Source organism: Ictalurus furcatus, chromosome 4 (assembly GCF_023375685.1).
Source record: "Ictalurus furcatus strain D&B chromosome 4, Billie_1.0, whole genome shotgun sequence".
In the NCBI taxonomy this organism is placed as follows: Eukaryota; Metazoa; Chordata; class Actinopteri; order Siluriformes; family Ictaluridae; genus Ictalurus; species Ictalurus furcatus.
In genome coordinates, this window is record NC_071258.1 from 8,172,890 (window position 1) to 8,198,836 (window position 25,947).

Below are 25,947 nucleotides of genomic sequence, written 5' to 3' on the forward strand. Positions count from 1 at the left end.
ACTGAATCTGATGACCCGCCTCCATGCCAATTCCTCAGTGTTCACCCTGAATCAGATTTTATGGCTTCAGTGGATCAGGCTTTGTCTAGACAAAAACATTTAGGCTTATTTATTGTATAATCCTCTTTTTTCCCCCTACAAAACACATGTTTGGAATACATTATTCCGAATAGCACCTTCAATAGGACACTTCTCAGAATTAACAGGGAGATGTTAGGAAGACTGAATCGGCAGACTTTTTCAACACAGAGCGACAGCAGAACGAAGGTACAGAGTGTCATAAACAAGAGGTCATCCAGTCCAACATGGCTACCTGTCAGGAAAATATTGATGTGTGAATGTAATCAGGGTCAAAGCAGAAAGCACAGATTCATCCATAACTCCCACGCACCTGCACATCGACATAGTCCAAACGATCTGAAGTCTAGACCTGGGTTTGACATAAGGTCTGAATGGACAATAAGCTGAAAATGTACAAACTATACAACCAGGGCATTAAAGAAAGAAGTGTTACCTTACTTGAAAACATATTCAAGATATCTATGTGCATGTTTTATTACAGCAATGAATCTAGCTTACTTCTGCATCTAAATGTCTTGCTTCATAAGAGCATGATGTACTCAAGCCTTCCCCATATCTTCTTTCTCATATTATTCAATTCATCATCTTTTAATGGTCAGATATGACAGCCATGATCATCTAGTAGCCTGTATGTCATGTGGCTCCAACACAGTTAGAACCTGAATCATTTTTTATGCGTACAGTCCTGACAAAAAAAGTGTACAGAAGAGCATACATCTAAAATATGAATTAACTAATATTAAATACAGACACTCATCTGCCTTCTTTTACCCAAAAACTTAAAATAAGCAATTTACATAGTAATCAATTCAGGAATCACATGGAACTCTAAATAATTACTTTTGAGTAATGTTACTGGAGATTTGAGAAACTTGAGTTCAAGCACTGTTTGATACTACAAATAGGCAGTGGATTGACTGCAAAATTTGCAGGAAGTATGGGTTAGAGACCAGTTCAATTCAGAATGCTATTGTAATGAATTTCTAACAGCTAATTTTTAACATTCCTAACAATTTTCTAACTTTTTTTTTTGCATGCCCCAGTTGGTATAACAGTTACACATACACAGTTATTATGTATAGTGCTGACTGCTTTTGCACTGTTGTAGGTCCCTATTGCATGCAGGATTTAGAAATACACTTCTATTGGCAATGTAGTGTCTTTCAACACCACTGCTGTTTCTCTATATTTGAACAGGGTGAGCCGTTTTCCCATTTTACTCAACTAAATCAAGATTCACCCCCGCTGAGGCTGATTCAAACTAAACTCCTCAATCTTCCCCAGAGTGTAACTACTTGTATGTACAAAGTAGTAAGGTTTGGTAAGAATATTGGCTTTATGATGTTTTACCTCCTTTGATGCTCCCCTTGAATCTGGACTTCCCCAGGGCTCTATTCTGGCACCTTCGCTCTTCTCCCTCTACATGCTCCCTTTAGGTTTGATTCTGAGAAAGTATGGAGTATCTTTTTACTTTTATGCGGATGATAGTCAGATCTACCTGCCGTTAAAAAGAAACGACCCTTCAGCATTACAAACTCTTTTATCCTGTCTCGATGGGGTTAAACTCTGGTTAGCCAGTAACTTTTTGACTCTAAACAAGCCCAAGACCGAGGTTATAGTTTTTGGTTCATCCGACAAATTTGAGTTTAATAATTCCGCTCCAGGAAATTTGTCTGTTTTTAATTCTTACTGTGTACGGAACCTTGGTGTTTTTCTAGACAGTCAGTTATCATTAGACAAACATGTGTTCTCTGTCATTGCCTCTAGCTTTTTTCAGCTTCGCTTACTCTCCAAAATAAAACCTTTTCTGTCTGAAAAGTCCCTTGAGATAGCACTCATGCCTTTATAACCTCGTGTTTGGATTACTGTCATTCCCTGCTCTGCGGTATTTCTAAGTCCCAGGTAGCTCAACTTCAACTGGATCGAAATGCTGCAGATAAATTTCTAAAAAAAACAAAAAAAACAATGGTCACAAATATGATCATGCCACTCCCACTTTCCGAGCTCTCCATCGGCTTCCAATCCAATTTAGGATCCACTTTAAAATTCTTCTATTTGTGCACGAATTTTTACATAACCTTGCTCCTAACTACCTGTCTGATCTATTGTGTCCCTACAACCCTCCCAGAAGTTTAAGATCTGGTGAGCTTAACCTACTGACAGTTCCTTGTTCAAGGCTAAAACGCAGAGGAGATTGTGGAATAGCTTTCCAGTGTAACTTAGAGTAGCACCCTCTCTATCAGTTTTCAAATCTCTTCTGAAAACTTATTTGGTTTCCTTAGCTTTTGATACATGTTAATTGTCACATCTTGTGATGGTTGAAATTTTTTGCATTTGTTTACTTTGCTCATGTACAGCACTTTGGTCGGTCGTGAGGCTGTTCTAAAAGTGCTTTATAAACAAATGAACTAGAACTAGAACTAGGAAGCAACCTCAATACATGTTTAGGACGTGGTGTCCAAAATGTAAAATACTATTATGCACTATAGCATACACAAATCAATAAAAGAATTCAGTTCACTTTAATTTCATGATTAATAAGTGAGTACTATAATTGAGCTGTCCAAGAAATGCAGAATTTCTATGCTTGATTTGGCCACCCACTGTGTTTTAGGGCAGGAGAAAAGAGGGGAAAAAATCAAAATAAAAACAGCAGGGAGCCAAAAATACACACAACTCTTAATAGACACCATTTTCATTATAATGTCGTATGCCTCATTAAGACAAAAGACATTTATACAGTGTGAATCACTAAAAAGATGGGGTGCTCAGCTGTCACATGCTAACTTTGCTCTGCATAAGATATGACAAAGTAAACAGACTTACATGTCGAAACATCAGCATGTTCCCAAAGAACGGAACTGGTTTGGGGTGTCGGATGCCACATCGCTCCAAGACCGAATACGGCGAGATGGCATACCTGTAAGAGACGGAAAGATATTGAGTGAAATGTGCTCTATGTTATATAAATAAACAAGGAATAAACAAGCTTGCTTTATTTGTGCACCATGAGCCAGATTAGAGTGATGAATCAATGTTACAGCAGATATCACAAGCCCTAATTGCATAGATGTTCTGTTTTAAAACACTTTAGCATCATAATGACACATAAATGGTCTGTGAGCACAGAGGAGCGCTGCATTTCCTCTATGTGAAGAAAAAGCGTGCTTTATGTATGAGCACTGATCCTGCTAACATAACCGCTCCTTTAATTCAGCACTTTTTTATAGTCATACAGGGGGACAGTTCAAGCTCCAAATGAGTCTTCATTAAACAAATCAGCCAAGTTAACTTCAAACACAGTGCATTAGTACTTACAGTGCTCTTGATATACGTAATAATTTAATGACTACAGATACTTCAAAAAATACAGTGAAGCCTTGTTGATCAGACAAGCACCAAATTTTTACTTTAACCAAAAAACTCCCATCAATCTCTCTCCCAATCTCCACCTCCACAGGAGTTCATTACCATTTTAATTGCCAGATTTGGCTGAGGAGGTTTTATCTGTGCTGTAGAAAAGCTGAAACAGTAGCTCATTTTATGACACCTCGTTAATTACTCTGCGGCACTAGGCATCATAACAGACTACCCCGCTAACGAATCAGGATGAATCACCGGTTCGCGCTGCCTATGTTTGGACTCAGACCCATTTTTCACAGATACAGTATATCCACCATCAACTGCCAGACACCAACTGCCAAATATCCCACTGACAAGACAGTCCCAATTCATTCAGCTCGTAATTACTTTTGGGCCGATGCAGGAATTCGGAAAGAGGTGTGTATGACTGAACTTTGACAAGCAGTCAAAGATGATGCAGTAGAGACGAGAGGACGCTGCTGGAAGATGTAAAGGTTTGGAATTTTTTGGAAAACAGACTCTGATTCTATTACATTTCTCCTTAGGGAACGTTGGAGTTAGTAGGCATTTAAAGATGGCACACTGCGCCACATAATTGTCTGAACTATGGCATAGTCTGGAGCTGCAGGTGGCCTACCAACGCACAGCTGCGTGTAATGGTGAAAGTAAAACACTTTGCTGCTTGCTCTGCACTATTCTGTCAGTTCGAGTAATGGTACATTCTTCAGTTGGCGTGGAAATGTATTTCTCCTGCAAAATTACAGTGTTGTAGGTTATATGATGAGTATGCAATCGACATACAAAACAAAACAGATCATTAAAAGGTTTGCATACACTGCAAGTCATAATCACAGATATGTACGATTTTTTCTCAATAAATAAATGACCAAGTATATATATTTTTCTTATTTGTTTAATTGGGTTCTCTTGATCTATTTGTAGGACTTGTGTGAAAATCTGAAAGAAAATTCTAAAGGGTTCACAAACCTTCAAGCACCACTGTACTCTTAGGGACAAAACGAAGAAGACATGTAAGGAATAAAACACTTGTGATGGGAAAATAATCAACAAAGCGGAATTAATGTTACCACACCTAAGTTGATTATTTTATATAATTATAATAGCTACATGTTTTAGTCCTCTTATGCAATTTGCCTTTACTAAAGAATGACAGGTGCATTTTATACTTTTATAGTCACATGTTGTGGAAAATCCAAAACAAGTTAGTTCCTGTTATAACTTATGTTATAACAGTCGTTCCTTCTTTGTTGCTTGTCATCATACCGAGAAACTACAAAGTTCTCTGCAAAGAAGCTTTACAGGGTCATTAAACCTAAAATTACATCTTTACCTACTTTCAAAAATTAAAGAAAGCTTAGAAAATGAGAAAATTAAACATGTTTTAATGAGTTTAGGTTGAGCACCCACCATGTGGAGACTCTCTCTACAAGTTGTTACTATAGAAACAATAATGTATTACAACAAACTGCTGTTATTCAAAATGAATCCACAGCCTCTGACCATTCAAGCATTTAACAGTGCTGTGGTATAAAGAAATTTATAAAATAGAGTAAACGAATATGTATATCTATTCAAAAACCCTGAGGGACACAACCCTTTGCCCTCGACTGTATATACTATGTAAACATATACCAAAACAAAGTTTAACATCCTCAACTGTGAAAAATCAAGTGAAGCAAAGTGGGGTGAAAAGTTTGCAGTAGCAACAGAACACAGCTATGTTACACTCTTGGGACATCTCCAGTCCAAACACACATGAGGCCCAAATGTCCTGTACATACTCATAAGCTTGCCTGAGCTTTGCTTTGCCAGTTTGATGTGAACAACATGTCAGGAGACTTTACTTTCAGGGTGACCTCACTGACTGAGCAACAACTATGTGAGGTTTAGAGCTGGAGGTGCTCTGTGAGAGAGAACGAGCGAATGAGAGCGACACTTCTGACTGACTGACAGACTGTGAGTCATGGTGGTGTTTTTCCCGAGAACAGAAAACACACAGGTCAGCCAATGTTCTTATTAGGCCTGCGGACTAATAAGGTAGAAGGAAGGAGAAAGAGAGAGAGAGAGAGAGAGAGAGAGAGGGATAATGAGGGTACAAGTGTGCGGGGGGGGTAAGTATATGAGTCTGAGAGAGAGGGCTAATGTATGTGTATGAGAGAGAGAGAAAGAGAAAGGTCTTTTGGGGTGAGGTGTAATTGGTAGGTAAAGAGCAGAACAGAGCCGAGCAGCATTAGACCCCAGTGGAAGACACTTCGCTTAGCTCGGAAGAGAGAGAGAAAAGAGGAGAAAAACCCTAAAGTAACTAAGAAGAAAGACAAAAGCAAGCACAATGGAGTTTTTTTTAGTTAATAGACACAGAGACAGACTGACAGACAAGGAATGACAGAGCAAGATAATGCAAGGGATTGAAAGGAATTGTGCTTTACAGACAGTAAACATGACTCCTGTGGATGTCAGGAAAGTCTTTAGTAGTGACGGTGCAGAATAATGAAAGCAGCAGTAAGAGAGACTTTTATACACACACACACACACACACACACCGATCTCTCAGTAGGATTAACAAGGATACAAGCATTGGTTTCACTGTGAGTAAATGTAAACAGCCCGGGTGTATTTGTGGAAATCCAATTTTGAAGTGAGGAACCAGTGAGGAAATAGCTGCACTCCTGATAGAGATACAGCACACGGAAAATTCTGATAAGGGAGCTAAAAAGGGTAGACACACTGCTTAATGATTAACAGCATTAGATGCAGATGCTTCATGCCTTTAAAGCGTGAAGACCATTAGTCAGAAGTGTTTGCTGGAATGTTTAAGTTCTTCCGCTGCCTACAGAGAACATTTTCCACCATACACTTTGGAGCTCACAGACAGAGGTGCGTGCAGGACTTTTCTTTATATCACTCGTTCCTTTAGTCATTCTGGCCAATCCCGCAGACGCTCTTGACCAATCCTGCCTACTCCAGCAGGATATATTTTTTGTACTCACATGCAATATTAATTAACTTAGTTAATTACATGCATGGGTTCAAATTCCACCTCTGCCCTGTGTGTCTGGAGTTTGCATGTTATCCCCGTGCTTCGGGGGTTTCCTCCAGGTACTCCAGTTTCCTCCCCCAGTCCAAAGGCATGCGTTGTAGGCTGACTGGCATTTCCAAATTGTCTGTAGTGTATGACTGCGTGGGCGATTCTGCCCTGCCTTGTGCCCCGAGTTTCCTGGGACCCTATGTAGGATAAGCTGTACTGTATGGAAAATAGATGGATGGATGTGTTGGTACTGTTTCCTGGAAATATACAGAATAGAGTGATTTAAACCAGAACAGCATGAAGCAGATGCCGAAGATGAAGAAGGAATGCAGTAAACGTGTCTCCTAGAGCCACTTTTGACATGGCCATCCTTTTTCCTACAAGCTTCATATCTGCCTGCATGAGAGTAAAAACCTGCTACCACAATGTTTTTGTTGGGTCCTGCAGACCCCGTTCCTGATACACACCTCTACTGGCAGACATATGCTTACACACACACACACACAAACACACACACGAACATACACAAATGCAATCTAACACAATCAGTTAACACCTACGCTTGTTTTGCTATCGTTGTGAGGACCCGCCACTGACAAAATTATTAATTTAGCTAATTAATGCTATGCTACACCTAAATCTACTGCTAACCTTAACCTCAGTAACCAAAAGGAAATATTTTGGCTCTTTTAACTTGTAAAATATAAGCTGGAGGGATTTTTCCCTCATGGAAACCAGCCAAATGTCCTCACAAGATCAAAACTGTCAGATATTCTGATCCTGGTAGGTTCTTTGGTCCTCACCAAGATATAAAAACATACACAATCATAGCCATACCCATACACAGCCATTCAGTTTTGTAATTGTCTAGAATGACACTGAACAAAATCTAGAAAAAAATTAATAAAGCAACACTGCACAAATTGCAAACAGTTCCTCAAGCACTGAGCTATCCACATTGATCACGGCAGCTTTAACTGTTCATAGGTCCTTTTAGTGCCTCTCTTTATCATCTGCGACATGTTTTAGGTCTTTTCTATTGTTAAGTGCCTAATAAAAATGGAAATCAATAATGGCGCACTGATTCATACAGGATTAGTCTGACAGATTTTAGTACAGCCAAGAAATCACATGCACACAAACACATATGAATAAAAGCATACATATTCTTGGCAATTTATCTATACATATTCCTGTTCATACCTATTCATACTCATGCTCTATAGAGGGACTTTCCCCTTCATAAAGACTCACACATACAGTGCACACACCCCACAGAGAGCTGCCACCTGGAGCTTTCTCAGTTTGTTGTTTGTTGCTGGTAAGCTACCAGAGGAATGACTGGTCGTTGGCCTGTACCAGGAGATTTGGCACTCACACTGATGTAATGGGTTGAAAATATGTATGTGCTTATTGGAGGGAGCGGTGTGTTCTCTCAATCGATCAGCTGTGTGTGAAAAAAGACCGCAGTCCAACATTATACCAAGTAACCTGGAACCACAAGAGTAGTATCAGAGAGCAAGCAAGGGAAGTAAAGAACTGAGAGATTGCAAAAGAGGTTTCAGACCTGCAGTTACAAAATTATACTGCATGATATTCGAATCATTTACAACCCCAATTCCAATAAAGTTTGGACAGTATGGAAAATGCTAATAAAAACAAAGAGGAGTGATGTGAAAATGTACTTTGACTTGTATTTAAACAAAAAACATATAAAAACAAGATATTTGATGTTTTACCTAATCAACTGTATAGTTTTTGAAGATAAACGTTTATTCTGAAATTGATGCAAGCAACACCTTCCAAAAAAGTTGGGACAGGGGCGTTTTAGGACTAACAGCGAAGTTGAAATAAGAAGGTGATGTGAAACTCTACCCTGTTCCCTGAGAAGGGGATGAGATGTTGCATGAGCTTCAAGCTGTGGGAAGCGCCCTCGCATGTGACTGGTATCTGAAGTCTGTCTAAAATCACACCTATTTTTAGGCCTGCCGTGGTCAGGTGAAGTGGCATTTCATGTTTCACATGACTATAAATAGGCACCTGTAAACGTCATCAGCTTCTCTTTGTCTGAAGTTCAGAAGCAGTTTACAGGCCTAACCCTGTATGACAAAGCTATGCAAGGGAACAGGGTTACATGCGTAACCCAGATGTTCCCTTTCAAAGAGAACTCAATGTTGCTTGAGATTCATACTGTGGGAACGAGTATACCCACTCCATCATACTGAGGGTATGGCCTGTCTCAGAGGCTCCATCAACAGGGGTGTGGCTGGCCGAAATGGTGGCTACGTAGGCCCTGATTGTAGAATGAGCCAAATTTGCTGAGAAACATTCCTGTAAGAACTCCATGACTGTAGCCTTTGCGCAGTTTACTGGGACTCACTGACATTCCTAGCGTTTAACATGGTCTCTACAACCTTGGTTGAGAGATCGGAATCTATGAGCTGATGCCCCTCAGGGGCCAGACTCACAGTTTCCATAATTCTGGCCAAGGGTGATAAATCAACCCTCTGGCTTGAGACAATAGAGCCCTGCAAATGGGAATCTCCCAGGGAGTGCCGTCCAGCAGAGATATTATCTCAGAGTACCAAATTCGAGCTGGCCAGTCCGGTGCTACTAGCAGCAGATGTAGCACAATCTGGGTGAACTCTTGTTAGAGCCTGTGGGAGTGAAGCGATTGGGGGAAAGGCATACAGATGTGACCTCGGCCACGTTGAGATTCCTTTGAAAGGGAACAGGTGATGCAATCGTAGTATATAAGGAGCCTCCAAAAAAGGCCTAGTCCTTCAAGACCAAGGATGGGTCAAGGCTCGCCAATCTGTCAACAGACGCATCAGCAATAATCCAACACTTTGGGGAAACTTGGGGAACAACATTCCCCAAAGACAAATCAGTAGGATTTTGGGCATTTCACCTTCTACAGTGCACAATATAATTAAAAGATTCAATGATGCATATAAGGAATCCGGTCAAATCTCAGTGCATAAAGGGCAAGGCCAAAAACCACTTCTGAATGATCTCCGATCCCTCAGACGTCAATGTCTTAAAACCCGTCATGAGTCTGTAATGGATATCCTGACATGGGCTCGGGAATACTTTGGTAAACCTTTTGTCAGTCAACACCATTCGCCGCTGCATCCACAGATGCAAGTTAAGGCTTTACTATGCAAAGCAGAAGCCATACATCAACACTGTCCAGAAGAACTGCCGACTTCTCTAGGCCCGGTCTCATCTGAGATGGACAGTAGCACAGTGGAATCGTGTTTTGTGGTCTAACGAGTCAACATTTCAAATAGTTTTTGGACAAAACAGCCATCGTGTTCTCCGGGCCGAAGAGGAAAAGGACCATCCAAGCTGTTATCAGCATCAGGTCCAAAAACCAGCGTCTGTCATGGTATGGGGCGTGTCAGTGCCCATGGCATGGGTAACATGCACATTAGTGAGGGCATCATTAATGCAGAAAGATATGTACACATTTTGGAGCAACATATGCTGCCATCCAGAACAGGACAACGCCAAACTACATTCTACCCGGATTACAAGCCCATGGATGCATAAGCAGAGAGTGCAGGTGCTAGCATAGCCTGCCTGCAATCCTGACCGGTCTCCGATTGAGAATGTGTGGTGTATTATGAAGCGCACAATAAGGCAATGAAGGCCCTGTACAGTTGCACAGCTGAAGAAATGCATAATGGATGAATGGGGGAAAATTCCGTTTGCTAAACTTAACCAACTGGTGTCTTCACTCAGCATCCAAACGCTTAATAAGTGTTATTAAAAGAAAAGGTGATGTTACACAGTGGTAAACAGTCGACAGTCCCAACTTTTTTGGAGTGTCTTAAAGTCATCAGATTTGAAATGAGTGTATATTTCAAAAATAAATTAAATTCACAAAGTAAAACATCAAATAATGTGTTAATAATGTGTTTTCAATATAGTACAGGGTGAACTGAATTTTCAAATGACTCTTTTTGTTTATTTTTGTTTATATTTTTTTATTTCGACCCTTTCAAATAAGCACAAAACAAGCTGTAAACCCAGATTCATTCAAAAATATAATATTTCTAAAAGCACTTCAGTCATGTCGACTCTTAAATGCTAAATATGAACACAAGTAGACAAACAAACAGATACATAGACAGACAGGTATACAGATAGACATGTAGATAGACAGATAGAGACAGACATACAGACAGTCACATAGATAGATAGATAGATAGATAGATAGATAGATATATAGATAGATAGATAGATTGTTTTTTAAACAATAAAAGCCACAGCTGATTATGTTTCATTATAAATCATTAAAAATATTATTCATTGTGCATCCATATTTCTTTCATTTCAGATGTTTTTCTGCTTGAATTTAGGAAATATCTAATAGTAAACTACAGTACAGCAGGACTAAACAGACACTAGCAAATCACATCAACCATGTGATATAGTAGTATTTAATCTCTATTCCTGATCACCATCCATGTTCATGCTCATGCATAATCTCAGCGGATGAGAGAAGTGCTTAACATCCCACTCAAATCTGCCCCATAATCCCAGAGTGAGTAACGCAAATGAGAGCATCACCGAGCAGCCGTGCATGTTGGAAGCCTAAAGAACGCTTGTAGTTGCACATTACTGCCATTCTGTATGATCACATTATCAATCATCTTCACAGCATGTGAAAGCTCACGGCCCCAGCGCTGCAAGCCGAAGCCTGTGCTCCCTCTGCCATTAATATTAGTCTTGATTAAACAACGGCCTCGCAGAGCAACACACACCGTGTGTACAGAAGTAACAATATTGCAAAAAGCTGGGCGGCAACACACCCTCATCCCACACTCCAGGAGTATGATGTGGAATATATTCCTGGTAGGATCTATAAAAATTATTGGCAGGTGTATTTCTATATTTCACGCCAGAACAAGGCAGAAGAGATGCATATTTAATGGAATTGAGGATTGTATTTATTGTAAATTTCGGTGTTACTCTGTGAGAGAAGAAACATTTAACACTGTGTGTTAATTAAAAGCATACTTGTCTTACAGATGTGTTAACCAAATATTTCCATTTAGTTTGGGATTTCGGAAAACACATTATATTGTAATAGGTATTGATAAATGATTCATTTTTCAAATACATCTTGACTATCGACTACTAATTATCCATGAAATTTTGAAAACACCTTCTACTTTTAATGTGCTCTTCTCTTATGAAATCCCCTTCTGAATTTAAATATTCAATTAACAAATACGCAACACATCCTGGTGGTCCTGAATGTTTTCCCTCATCTAACAAACCCATGTTAGGAGTCGGGGTACTTAACTGATTTGTTGGATCAGGTGTGTTAGAGCAGAGAAACCAACAAACTAGGGGGGGAAAATCAACACAACTGCTTTCAGTAATGTTACTGCATGTTCTTTTCTATTCGTTTTTCATTCTAAAATTAAAAACAGTGTCTCCCCCACCCATGGCCCATATTTCTGTGTTATAGATACAGATAAAGATAAAGGTAAAGAAAAAAATAGATAAAGCATCTCTTAGTAAGATGCTGGGCCATCATAAACCACCAGAACAGATCCCAGTGCATCTTTGGAACTGTACTGGAGGGATGATCAAAACAGCAATCTTCCAAAAGATATTTCCTCAATCGGTGATTTGTTGATGGTGGTGGAGAATCTAACCGAATCTAAGTCCAACACCTCGCCCCAAAATCTCTTATAAGTGTTCCATTAGGTCGAGATCTGGTGACTATGAATGCCACACGATATGACATGGGTATGACCATTCAGTGATCCCTGGAAGACACCACATCCAACAGGATAGAAATGTTTCATCATAGGATAAAGGTGATCAGTCAGAACAACTGATTGATTTTCAAGGGACAAGTGAATCCAACCATGCCAAGAAAATAAATGCCCTCCACAGCATAACAGTCCCACCATTTTTCCCCCATTAATTTGTCACTGTGTCTATAGAGTATTACACTTCTATATGGAATACAATTTTTTTTCAGTGAGACAGTCGGATCTGCTTTTTTATCCTTCGACTTCGCTGCATGAGAGTGGATTGTGACATAGCCAATTTGGACATCAAAAAGACTGTAACTGCTGAAAACACATCAATATGAGCACTACTACATCATTCAGAAGATTCAACTGAGCTTTTTTTCCATTTGCGTTGTGTAGTTTTGTAAGAAATACACTATGTGCATGTTTTCCCTGTGCCTCTGGATTCTCCGGTTTCTTTCTACTGTCCAAAGACATGCCGAAGAACTGGCTATTCTAAATTACTCCTAGGTGTGAATGGGTGTGCATATGCATGCTAGTATAGTGCCTGCCTCACACCCAGTGTTCATGGGGTAGGCTCCGGATCCAACATGATCCTGAAGAGGATAAAGTATTTACTGAAGATGAATACATGAATTAATTATTATGAAACATTATCTTATACATCTGTCTATCAGTGTCTCTCTCTCACCTCTCTGTACATGTTTTTCAGAGGTGGGAGGAAACTGTAGAACCCAGATGAAACCTATACAGACACAGGGAGTGCACTTGAAACGCACCATCACTCTCTGTAATGTGAAGATTAATCCTAAACATTTTAACCTAACAAAGTGTTTAGTATACTTGCATTATATTGATAATATTGAACTCCACATAGGTGCCAAACTGGAAGGCCACAGCTCTACAGATATTTGTGTTTTTCCCTCTTTTTACACACCAATGTCCACCCATAAATGACTGAATCGGATGTGTAGAGGTAGAGTGAGGTAGAATGTTACATTATGCTATGCTTTCCCCTTTCCAAACATGAACATGGCCCTGAGACATTATTCAGTAGATTCAGCAGTCTCAGGTAAACCTGAGTTTAATTAAACTTGGAAACATACACTTTGTCACATATGCAAGCAACATTTTATAAAGTAGAGCTTCTGTTCCAGCAATGCAGACTTAAATGATGGGTCTGTACTAAATGTCTAGAAAGCTTGAAAGCAACCCTTTGTACTGCATGTGTGAATTTCGAATGCAAAACTAAGAAAGAATGCATCTTTTATGGAGGATCAGCACATGTTCTGTTATGAGCTCTCTCTCCAGCTACAGTACACTAAGCATGCAGATGCATGCTGTAAGATAACAATAACCAAAAATAGAGGTGCAACAGACATGTGAGTGGCCCTACTGCGACATCCCTGCAGTTTATGTTAGTCATATACTGTAAGTCCCTGTAGTTCCATCACACCTCTCCAAATCCCAGGCCTGCTCTCTTGGGGACTAACCACAGCAATAACATTCTGCTATTTCCATCCCTCTGCAGGGACTCAGCACAGATTGTTAAATACATAGGTAGAGCTCTGTAAAATAGAGGACATGGGTTACGTTGAAATTTTTTTCTCTGCATTGTCAGCTCTAGGTATTCCATTGAAGACAGAAAGCTCCAGAACATTGTGAAAACTGTGAATATGGTGAAATTTCATTTGGTTCATTTTAGAAAAAATTATTTAAGACCAGCTAAAGTTTGTCCGATCTTAATCTGTCCAATTCCGGTGAACCTATGCCCACTGTAGCCTCAAGCCTTCCTGTTCTAGACAGGAGTAAAATCCAACATGGACTTCTGCTCTTGTAGCAACCTCAGGGTTGAACATGGGGTGCATTCTGACCTGCTTTTCTGCTCACCACAGATGTGAAGAGTGGTTATTTGAGTCACTATAGCCTTGCTGTCAGCTCAAACCAATCTAACCATCCTCCTCTGACCTTTCTCATAAACAAGCTGTTCCCACCTGCGGCACTGCTGTTCACTGGATGTTTTTCTTTCTGTGTAAACTCTAGAGACTGTTGCGTGTGAAAATCCCAGGATATCAACAGTTTCTGAAATACTCAAACTCAAAAAGTCACTGAGGTCACATTTTTCCCCATTCTGATGTTTGACGTGAACATTAACTGAAGATCTTGACCTGGATTTGCATGATTTGATGCCTTGCTCTGCTGCCACATGATTGGCTGATTAGATAATTACATGAATGTGCAGGTGTACACGTTTGGATGACGTTGAAGTGGATGATGAGCGAATAAACAAGCTGTAAAGTTTTAGATTAAAAAAAAAAAGTCAAACAGATACTGTATTATCATTGTAACATTTTAGCTAAGTATAGATTTTTAAACTCAGGTAATTGAGTCGAATGGAGTAAATCCATTTTTTGGGTATTTTTGCTCTTCCACTGCAGAAATCACAAAGCACAATCACAAAAAGAAAAGACTGGAATGAACTCCCAGTCAATTATGTGGTTGGAATGTGTTATGAGATTTTTGTGTGTTTGGTATTTCCAGTCCCTCCAGGATTTTGCGATCGCAGATATTAACACAAAATCAAGGAAACTCTACAATATTCTGAGGACCTTTTCAAAATTACCGCAGATTTTCGCCAAGATGCATCATGTGACGTCGACATCAATGTGCCACATGATATCATCACAACGTGCATTCAGCCAAAGATCTCTTTGATTCAACAAACATGCAACAAACATTAGTCCAGCTAAAACGTCTCATTTGCTAACAAACATACTGTGAAACACAGTGCAAACCAATTTCATGCAAAATTGCATGAAATTCAGTTCAAGTAGTTTTCTGCAACAAAAAAAAAAGCACAAAAAACTCTGCAAGTTGCATCGCAAATTTTTGAGGGACAAAAAAAAGGTCTTGCCAAAAGGGTTCATCGAGCAGTACAGATTTTCCCTGCTGAATTTTCTATCGCGCTTTCTGAGATTCAGTCAACAGCCTGCTCAAATTGAGCTCATCAGCAGCACAGGAGGTGTGAAGACAACTGGGCTTTATGCTGTATGATGGCGCTCCCCATTAACAGTGCTGTCTGCAGTAGCAACCTGACACATCCAGCTGAGAGCTCATTTACAGTGCTGGGTGGATCTCTGAGAAATTAGAGTAGATTATAATATTAGTTTTATTATCCGGCTATTGCCATGGAAAGGGCTGAGGGTAGCAGGTTTCTCAGGGAGGTGTGAGCCCTTGATATGATTAACATCTGTGATAGATGGGCTGTCCAAGAAGCCTCAATTAAGCAATAACTGCTCCAATGACAAAGAAAAGTCAATCTGGCCACATAACTGCTGGGCTGCAGAGTCAGCTCTCCACAGACTGATACGATCACCATGGCCTGGCGTGCAACGGCAGCACACAGGAGGACAGTGAAACTCAGTTAACATCGCTGTGAATACTATAGTGCTGCAGGTTGGGTGTATAAAAGGCATCACTATGTGAATAATGTCTTAATGTATGACATTCCTAAACACAGCAGATGAAAGATTTTATCTGAGGAGACGGGGCACATTGTGAACCACTCGAGGAATGTAACTAAACTTGAACTGATTGAGGAACATGAGAAATACCGACATAAGGTGGAAATGAATACAGATACATAAAGTAAAGGAGAGTTTGTTGCTTTTGGTAGCATCTTGAGTTGTTGAAACAACTTATTAGTCAAACAGATGGGTTCAGTGTCACATTCTCACATTTTATTAACAGATCTGTGTCAATATGACATCCTCTCCACCATATCACTTCAAATTCAGTCAGATTCAGGAATCTTTCGCAATTAATCTAATCGCATATTAACCTATAACTACTTGTGACATTTATCAGGAAAAGTAGTTCTTAACTGCAAGAAAACGAAGCTCTATTTTGAACCTCATAATAACACCACAGTAGCTTGAAAACGGGCGAGCAACACAGGAAGCAACACAGCCAAGATTATACAGAGATCCTGCATGAGTGCTGTCTGATTGCCTCATATTAACCCGCATTTAGCCCAGTTGGCTTTAAAGCACATTCCTCAGCTGAGCCAAATCAACTAAATTATAACTTATCATATCATAGCTTCAGAAGAGTTGATTATATTTAAGAGCTTTTTTTTTTCATCAAATAGCCCATATGGTCTTATTTATGTTCTGTTCCTCCAACCATGCATAGTTCTCAGGAAAAAAAAAAAAGTATTAATCTCCTTAATTTCCTTGTCACTGCTGGGGTTCCCTCAAAGGTACAAATTATGTACTTTTATTATGTATAGTACGTATCTTTTACGTACGCAGGTGTGTGTTTCACCTTTAAAGTGTTGTTATAGAAGATAATTATAGGTGGAACAGCTGTGCTTAAAGAGAAACTCCACCCTGAAACACATGAAATATGTTTATACTGAACCATGAGGTATTGCAGAGACTCAGCTCAGATAGTTAGCCATCTCAGAGATGATAAGCACAATGACATTCATTGTATAAAACATTATTAGCATGAACGCTTAGAATCGTGTCCGTTTGAGCAGAATGTATAGATGAAGACGTGAGACAGACTAGAGGACTAAAGTGCTGCTGCATAGCTCTGTTTAAGCAGAAATGAAGCAAGGGCTCATTTCTTATGGCACCATATCAGCAGGTAGTCGTATGGAATTGTGGGTCATATAGGAAACTCTTGACTAACATGAAAACATGTTGATAAAAGAAGTTGAAATTAATTGCTAAATAAATCTTGGCTGCCATTGAAGATTAAGCCCTTTGTATATACAGGATGTTCGGGTGGATTTTTCCTATTCCTATGATTCGAATTATGTACTTTAAATAATTTTTAAAGGTATACTATTTCTCCCCCTACAGGTTAAAGATACGTCCTTGAAGCTGCTGCCCCAACAACAGGCAAAAAAAAAAAAAATCTGAGAATGCAGAAGCTCTATTATCTATCTGAACCAGTGTGACAACTGCATTAAAAGAACACCTACACCATTTTACCAGCCAGTAGGGGGAGATGATTCAGTTGAGGCTCAGCCATGTTTCACACACATTACATTCACATATGATTAGGGTGATTGGCAAAAACTTACAAAAGCCCTGTCTGTGCTGCTTCTATCCTGAACCACAAAAGCAACCTACATCAGCGGTAAAATCAACTCATTTGATCAGTGCAGACATGAAGGAAGCCTGCGGTTTCTTCACTCTGAGATGGAGCCGTTCCAGCTCCTCTGTCACTCAGAAGATTTTCATCCATTACATTAGCCCATGTGGTTTGCAGTTTAGAAGTTCATAGCATGTTTGACAAAAATAGTTTCAATGACACCAGGCTCCTACTTTACAGTGCCACAAAGTTTCAAATCCAGAGACTAATCCTCTAATGTGGCTTATTTCTGCTCTGGAGGCGTGCCAGAAAAGCCCATCAACACTGCCTATCCTAAAATCCTTTCTATTTTTTTAACCTCAGTGTCATGGTTGTCCTCATGTGGGAGCGTTTCATCCACTGATATAAATCTTCATTTGTAAGATGACAGCATAACAGGCCTTTACATAACCAACCTCCATCAGTCCAATGTGAATTGTAGCTGTGCCTTTGCCAGCAGACAGGAATTTACTTGTTCCAAATGACCGAATGGGTGCAGGGATGCAAAAAGCTGGAACAGGAACATCTGAAGCTCATAATAAAGAGCTGAACAGCATTCAAACATAATACAAAAGAGTAAGCTCCAAGAACACCATAAAACTCATAAAACTCTGTAAGACATTTCTGACACAGACGTTTAGGAGAACACAGAGTGCGCTCTTTTAATTATAACCGAAAGCACTATTTTTCAAAGCTCTGATAAAAACAAGTGCTGTAGTTATTTTCAAACCATTATAATTATTATATATTAACTTCCAAGACCTAGTCCACACAAAGGTAAAGAAATACCTAATGGACGCAATCACAGTTGCCTTTTAGGTATGTGGTTAATGATTAAAAATCCTCTAAACAACATTATGCTCACTGAAGAGCAATAGGCTGCCCTCGTGATGATCTCTGTAAAATGAACACTAGACTAGCAGTATTACATGCTGAAACTAGCATGAAACAACATGCATGAAACTAAAATGATTAGACCTTGATATCAAATTATTCCATTCCATTAACTCTGCAATAATTAGTTGCAACATCAGACATGGACCAAAAGTAATAAATCCAATTGCAAGAAGTGAATTACGTCTTAAAATCTACTAAGAGTAGGGAATTTTATTTCCTAATAAGTCTCGTTTTATTCCGTTGATTTGTATTTGCAACCATAATATTATTCCAGTACGTAATTACTTGTTTATGAATGTTACAATTACTTTAATAGGCTAACTTTGGCACAAAAGGAACGTCATACAAAAAACACAGTGGGAGGCTCCAGGGTTGGCGCCAGGGCATTCGGAACAGAGAGGGCCTCGATGTGTCACTGGGGGGCCTACCCCGCCCACCTCACTAAAATAATAAGAATAATTTTAAAGAATTAAGTGTTAATGAAGTACCATATATTTTCCTTATAATTGTGGCTACAGTATGTTTGATCAGATTCCTTTCCCCTTAATTAAAGACTGCGGAAAGCACGGTTAATCTAGCCGCAAATAAATTTTGTGGCGCGGCTTTTACACACGAGCGTCCGAGAGCTCCTACACAACAAAAGCAAATTAACAATAAAATAAATAAGTAACAAAACTAAAAATTTACATCATTTCTGAGTTTACAAGCTAAAAGTTTTTATAATTCTTTCAATTATAAAATGGCAAAATCGATCTTGTTTAAATACATTGTAAAACATTAAGCTGAATAAAAAATATATTTACTAAAACGTCTTTTAAGAAACTATATGGTTGTTGTTGTTGTTGTTATAAATCTAACCATAAATACATTTTTAAAACATGTAAATGGTTCATTTCACAGAAGAAGTCTGACAAAATATTAATATTTTACTTCATCTTAAGGCTGAAATAAAATGGACATTTCAAACTGGTAGACAGTCAAAGCCACTCAGATCACTTCATAGGGACCTACTCTATGCTCAAAATAAAGATCAATTAATTTTTACGGTAGAATTTTAAAGTCATTGGCTCTGTCAATATCATTGTCAGAGGAGGCACTTTTTAATCCATTATAAAATGGATATTTCAAATTGGTAGACAACCAGACCAACTTAGATCAGCTCATAGGGACCTACTCTATGCTCACATTAAAGATCAATTAAGGTGTTGGCAGCTGGTCAATTTTGGGTTTTGAGTAGTATAAAGAGAGCTCACATTTCATATGACCTTGGCCAAGAATTATTACAATGATAATAATAATAATAATAATAATAATAATAATACTTCAAAAACCTATTTTTAAATAAGATTAAGCATGGCACACTATAAAAAACCATCATGTCATCACCAGAGCTTAATTTGGCACCTCTAAAATATAGCACACCAGCGTTCTGGCACCTTTTCATGTGGCTGTGGCACCTCTGCAGCTGGATGTAAAGTCTCCTGCCGCAATATTATCAAAACAAACCGTTTTAGTTTTTAATTCACCAAAAGTACAACAGAACAACAAAAAACGGCAATACAAAAAAACGCTCAAAAATTACTAATAGCCAATCAATGGCCTCTTTCACGTTACGTAATCATTTCAAGTTCGCCTGCCTACAGTCACGTAGCATGCATGTAGAGTGTGTCATGGCGAAAAGAAAAAAGTTATGATTACCAGCATTTTTAAGAACACAAACAAAATACTAAAAAGGCAAGCACCCAAGAGAGTGAGTGCAAGATACCCTTGCAACATATGTAATATAATATATGTAAATAAGGGTATCTTTACCAGCTGTCTTTCAAGAATGCAAGTCACAACAGTAAAGTCACAACCCTCTGTTACTAAGCCAATGATTTATTTATCGGGGGGCTCACAATTAATTATGAAGAGTCTTACTACATGAATGATTATTAATATGATGATATCAGCTGGCCGGATCGCTATCTATTAACATCCGAAAAAATGCAAACTGGTAGAACACTTTCTGTCTATAAACAATTGGTAAAGATACCCTTTCTTTACATATATTATATTACATAATGTAGTATGTTGCATGGGTATCAATCGAAAACTATCAACAAATGAAAAAATAAATGACTCGTATGAAGAGAGTCCATGTATGAAGTCGTGTCTTTCATGAAAGAACGGGTAACTTCGCTAATGAATCGCCACAGTGGCAGGCAGCCAATTAGAACTGATTTCCGGAAAAATGAGTTAGCCAATGAAATTTGAGGCTACAGTCAAGCCAGTTGGGCCCACCCATGGCTGACAAAAAGAAGTATTCACGCGAGCAAAGCATAGAGATTTTGAAAATAGGAAAATAGATGTTCATGCACAGTGAACCTAGATGGCCGGGTCGGGCCCCCAGGGGCCCCCTCGTGTCGCCGACACTGGGAAGCTCTCACTTACTGGAGAGCCTGCTGGTCAGTTTTACTTTATGGCAGAGTATTAGTATAAGCCATAGTACAGCTCATTACTGAAGTTGAAATTATGGCAAAGATAAATGCATGGCTTATTGGGCAGCCCTAGAATTGGACTGAAATCATTTCCCACTGCATTACCCATGTATCTGTGTAACTGTGTAATAAATGGTGTCCAATCTCATAGACCATTCATTTAAGACTGTTTAGAAATATATAAGATATAAGACACCTCCAAACCACTACAATGTCATATACACCGTTATCCTAATTTCTGTTACTCCATTAAGTACTGCTCCTCCCAATCCATCATGATGGCTGGACACATGCAATGCATCTCAGGCATTTCTGTCTAAACCTTCTAGACAAAAAGGTCTAATCAAGTATAAAACTTTAAACTTATAATATCATAACTTTTCATATAATATATAACTTAAGACCTAAACTTCATAATTGCTGTATGGTAGAAATGGTATTTTTAATTGTCATCTCTACTGAAGATATACAAGTCTGTATAGCCTTTAGAGACCTGCTACCTATGAAAGAAAGACCAGGTAACTCTCTGAAGGAGTTATTTGTAATTAAACTCTAAATAAGTTACAGTTCAACCTGACTTAGTTTTACTGTAACTGTGTGTAATTTAACTCACCAGTACAGAAGAACCAAGAAGAGCAGGAAAAGGCCGAGGGACACTGAGAATCCACTTGGTTCAGCTCCAAACATTGTCAGCATATCTGTGGCCAAATACATAAACAGGTTTGATATACAACCCACTAACAACTTGCAGTAATAAACAAATATTAACCAAAATACATGACAGTGTTCTTAAAAAGGTCTGATTTCATAGAAACCAGCAGGTATGAACTGCTTTGGGCTTACCCACATGCAGCACAAACTGCACAACTATAATATTATTGCATCTATTTGGACAGTACTAAACAGTTCTGATCAATGCTGTGGCTTTAGTTACCACCCTTCACTTACTTTTCTAGTGTTGAAACAAAACAGTTAATGGTTAATCAGAGGAAAATGCAAGTCATGACACAGGCAATTTCATCCAAAGTGCAAAGGCTCATGCACAGTGCTTCTGTCCATTAAAATGCATGTGAAACAGGGACATTAACAGGGATTACATTGTGTTTCCACTTATTCATGTAATAAATTCGATCAATTTCCTCAAGCATCTTACATGAATCTACAGTAAACAAGCCACATTTAAAGACACATCATTCTGGGAACTTTTGTAAAGTCTGGAACCGTTGCAGCACCATTAAAATGGAAACAGGAACAGAATTCACACAGATTACTCAGCAAAGTTAGTTGTGAGGAGGCAGAGTATGCTATTAGCTGAGATTCATGCTCAGAATTATGGTTAAACAAGTTCAGTTAAACAATTACAGTTAAACAAGTTCAACACATCTATAAATAAACACATGATGAAGGTAATAAAACGATTAAGTATCATTATACTAAACCTGTATGAACACATGCCTCAGCACAAAGAACGTATTCAACCCCCATCAGGATAATACAGTATATAATATTACTGAGGGGGAGAGTTGTGGTTACCCGGTTGCATAAGTAATTTATGGTTCCTGGCACTTCTTCAGCTTGTTCCTATCCCCTTGAGACACAGACTCTGCTGTTGGGTGGGTTTTTCATTTCTACTTGATATCTGTATCTAGTAGCACCTGGCCACTGCAAGCTGTAAAAAAGTTCTCCTGTGAGAACCCATGTTCTCATGAGGGTGCAGTACGTAGTGTTAAGAGAACAAACTAGAACCCTTAAAGTACCATCATGCAATAGTTCCATCTGATTTCAATCTTCATGAATCCATTCTAGAGGCTTAACGTTTATATGGCTGTATGCAGAACCCAACAATCTAAGCACTATTTTAAGAGTGGAGTTAAAAGTGTAGTTTTACGGTTTAATTAAATTCTTCACAGCAAGCTAAAGGATGGTGTTGCACAGTAAAGAATTATTAAACAAAAGCCACTTCAAAGAAACATCTGGATGAAGTAGTCTGTTGAAATAATAGCACAATACTTTAGCATGACACATCTGGCTTGGTTTTCCAGACACACAGCCCGGATATAGGCATACAATTACAGATACATACAGATGAGAGACTAATTAAAGGAAAAAACAACATAAAGTGTCTTAGCAAACTGTTGGGCCACCACAAGCTGCCAGAACAGCAGAACAGTGTTTCTTGACACAGATTATACAAGTCTCTGGAAGGTAGATACTGGAAGGATGAACACAATTCATCCAAAAGATATTCCCTTAGTTGGTGTTTTGATGATGGAGGTGCTGGTGGACAGTGCTATCTAACATGTCAGTCCAAACTCTCCCATAGGTGTTGATTTGGGTTGAGATCAGGGGACTGACGACCACAGTATACATCATTTTCATCTTCATTGGTGTTACTGGGGTTTTTAATCACCTTAGTGTCATAGTTAGGTTAAGAAACAACCCACCACCCAAATAGCTAACAAATATCTATATAGCTAACAAATGGTGCTATGATTAGAACTGACCCTGACACTGATGAAGGGATACTGTAGAAGACTACCAGATTAACAAACTGTGCAGGGAAATTATTTAAGCATATTATCCATAGCAACAGTTAGACAGTTATAACTATAATTACAAAGTGACCTACACTACCAGTCACACGTCTGCTCATAGAAGTGTTTTCTTCATTTTAGAATAACAATGAAGACATTAACACTAGGAAATAATACCTATGGAATTATGCCATGACCAAGAAAAGTGTTAAAGAAACCCAACCTATTGTATATTTTAAAATCACAGTATTCCCAGTGAAGCTTCACACACCCTTGACATCTTCTCCACCAGCTTCATTAGTGAGCTTCATCCGGGAGACTTTTCTTCCCAAATGAGCCGAGTTCCTCAGTGCTTCTCCTAACATCTAAATGAAAACTACTTGTTTCGAAAAAAAAAATTAGCGCTACAGATAAATTACATATTAAAAATACAGTTAGATTCAGATTTTTTTAAATAAATGGGCAATAACTATAGTTTTTGTCCTAGAACCAAATATTTATCTTTATAATGTCTTTTAACACCATTCCATCTATCCATCCATTATCCATGCCGCTTATCCTACACAGAAATCGCAGGGGAGCCTCAAGCCTATCCCAGGGAACTTGGGCACAAGCCGGGGGACACCTTGGGTGCCGACCCATCGCAGGACACAATCACACACACACACACATTTGGAAATGGCAATCAGTATATATATATATATATATATATATATATATATATATATATATATATATATATATATATATATATATATATATATGACCAAATACAAAAAACTAATGCTCCCTACATACAGTTGCAATCAAAATTAAGCTGTTTCCCAAATTCAACTGAAAATGCAACTTATAATGATTTCTCCAGTTTCAAAATTATTCAACCCCTTCTTGGCAAGCATCTGTAGTACTTAGTAGAGCACGCTTTTGCTGTTATGACCTGCTGCAAATGAGATGCAAATGAGATGCATATCTTCTGGCAGTGTTCCTGAGGAATCTTAGCCCATTCTTCATGAGCAATGGCCTCCAGTTCAGTAATATTCTTGGGTTTGGGTGCTGCAATTGCCTTCTTCAAATCCCACCAGAAATCTGGTTACAGCCGTTGATAGCTTCCTTTTTCTGCCCCATAAAGGTATTTCATACATTTTCTACCCCTAGCCAGTTCAGGTGTTTCATGTGTTCCAGCTCAAGCACATCTAGTGCAATTAATGAAGCCCTTGATTAGTTGCATCAGGTGTGCTTGAGACGACACCTGTTTTGCATATTTGTGTTGTGAGAGATTCTATTCAGGCGGTTGAATAATATTGAGACTGGAGAAGTCATTATAAGTTGCATTTTCAGTTGAATTTGGGGAAACCACATGAAGCATCCGTTGCGTTGAACTATTTCAATTTCTTTTGTTTGATTTGTTCATTGCAAACAGCAGAAAGTCTGTAAATTTTGACAATAAACCCGATTTGCAATGGAGGTGTACTATATGGGGAAGTGGAAGTCATTTAGGGCTTAGCTCTGTAGCTAGTTCCCCTTAATAGAAAAATCTATTCTATTACATCCATCCATCCGATGCAAGCGTGCTAACCACTGAGCCTCCGTGCCCCCAATGGAAAAAAATTTTTAAATAGCCTTTTTTGTCCAGAATACTTATGTCTGATTTCACATCCATGTAGCTAACCCACAATAAATTCCATTGATAAATCATATCACTATCTGCGCATGCGTCAGTGTAAAACACAGCCGCCTGGTTTAGTGTCCCATTCGCTTTTTAAGCAGAGCCAATACCATGAATAAACGAGGCTTATAATAATGTTGATGTTTCAGCACTTCTGACATCTGCAAAATGTCTGGATATAATTTCACGGTGCACCACTAAAATTACACCCAGCGGATTTGTATAATCCAATTTCATAGCAGTTATTTTATTTGTTCCATCCATCCAAAAGTTGTAAACAAATACAAAAACACAGTTTACTAAAGAAACGTATAGTCATTTATAAACATGTCACTTTCATTCCTGCAGAGAAATCCGAGTAACAGTAATCAGGTCCAGTGCACTCACTATGCAGGGTGTGAGTAAATATTTATACACCCTATGTAGTGTCGAATTTGGGATTCAGCCTAAAATAATAATCTCCTATAGACCTCGGTTATGTGACGGGAGCATGTAGCGTCAATATACTGTACGTGAAGACTTCTTGGATATTTGTTTTTGTTCTAAAAAACAAAAAACAAATCTCCACAAAAATAACATTTCCAAATCTGACGCGCGCGCATGTATTTTGTGGTCTCTCGAGACTACCGGAAGCGATATTCCTTACAGTTGAATAATCCGGTAGACTGGTAGAGTTAAGGGGATTATTTTAGAAATGGTTAGCCTACATAAAGATAAATTACAGTAATCTATGAAGGACGAGCATTGTAGAAAGCTTACCTCTGTGTTTACTAGCGCGCAGTAGTGTTTGTTGATGACGAAGTGCTCCTGGGTAATGTAGTTTTTACTGGTGGAAAAAAAAAACTACAGTTAAGCAGCTTGGTAACTTTTAACTTTGTGTGACACATAAGAACAGCTGTTTATGATGCATCTGTCAGTGCATGTAATGTAAGTAGTAGGCTATTGAGGTATAAAA

General features: G+C 38.7%; 1 protein-coding gene across 3 annotated transcripts in view; it reads right to left on the reverse strand.

Annotated features, from left to right (window-relative positions):
* Positions 1-25,812, reverse strand: part of tbxas1 (thromboxane A synthase 1 (platelet)) — a 71,657-nt gene extending 45,845 nt beyond the window's left edge. The window contains exons 1-3 of one of the 3 annotated variants that reach the window (XM_053622793.1): positions 25,752-25,812; positions 21,406-21,490; positions 2,908-3,001 (exon numbers count right to left, since the gene is read on the reverse strand). In XM_053622793.1, the coding sequence (XP_053478768.1) occupies positions 2,908-3,001; positions 21,406-21,488 (177 nt within the window). In that variant the 5' untranslated portion in view covers positions 21,489-21,490; positions 25,752-25,812. Of the gene's footprint in view, positions 1-1,431; positions 1,519-2,907; positions 3,002-21,405; positions 21,491-21,635; positions 21,687-25,751 lie in introns of those variants that run through there. The other 2 variants (XM_053622794.1, XM_053622795.1) reach the window with 2 other exon arrangements.
* Positions 25,813-25,947: the final 135 nt, after the last annotated feature.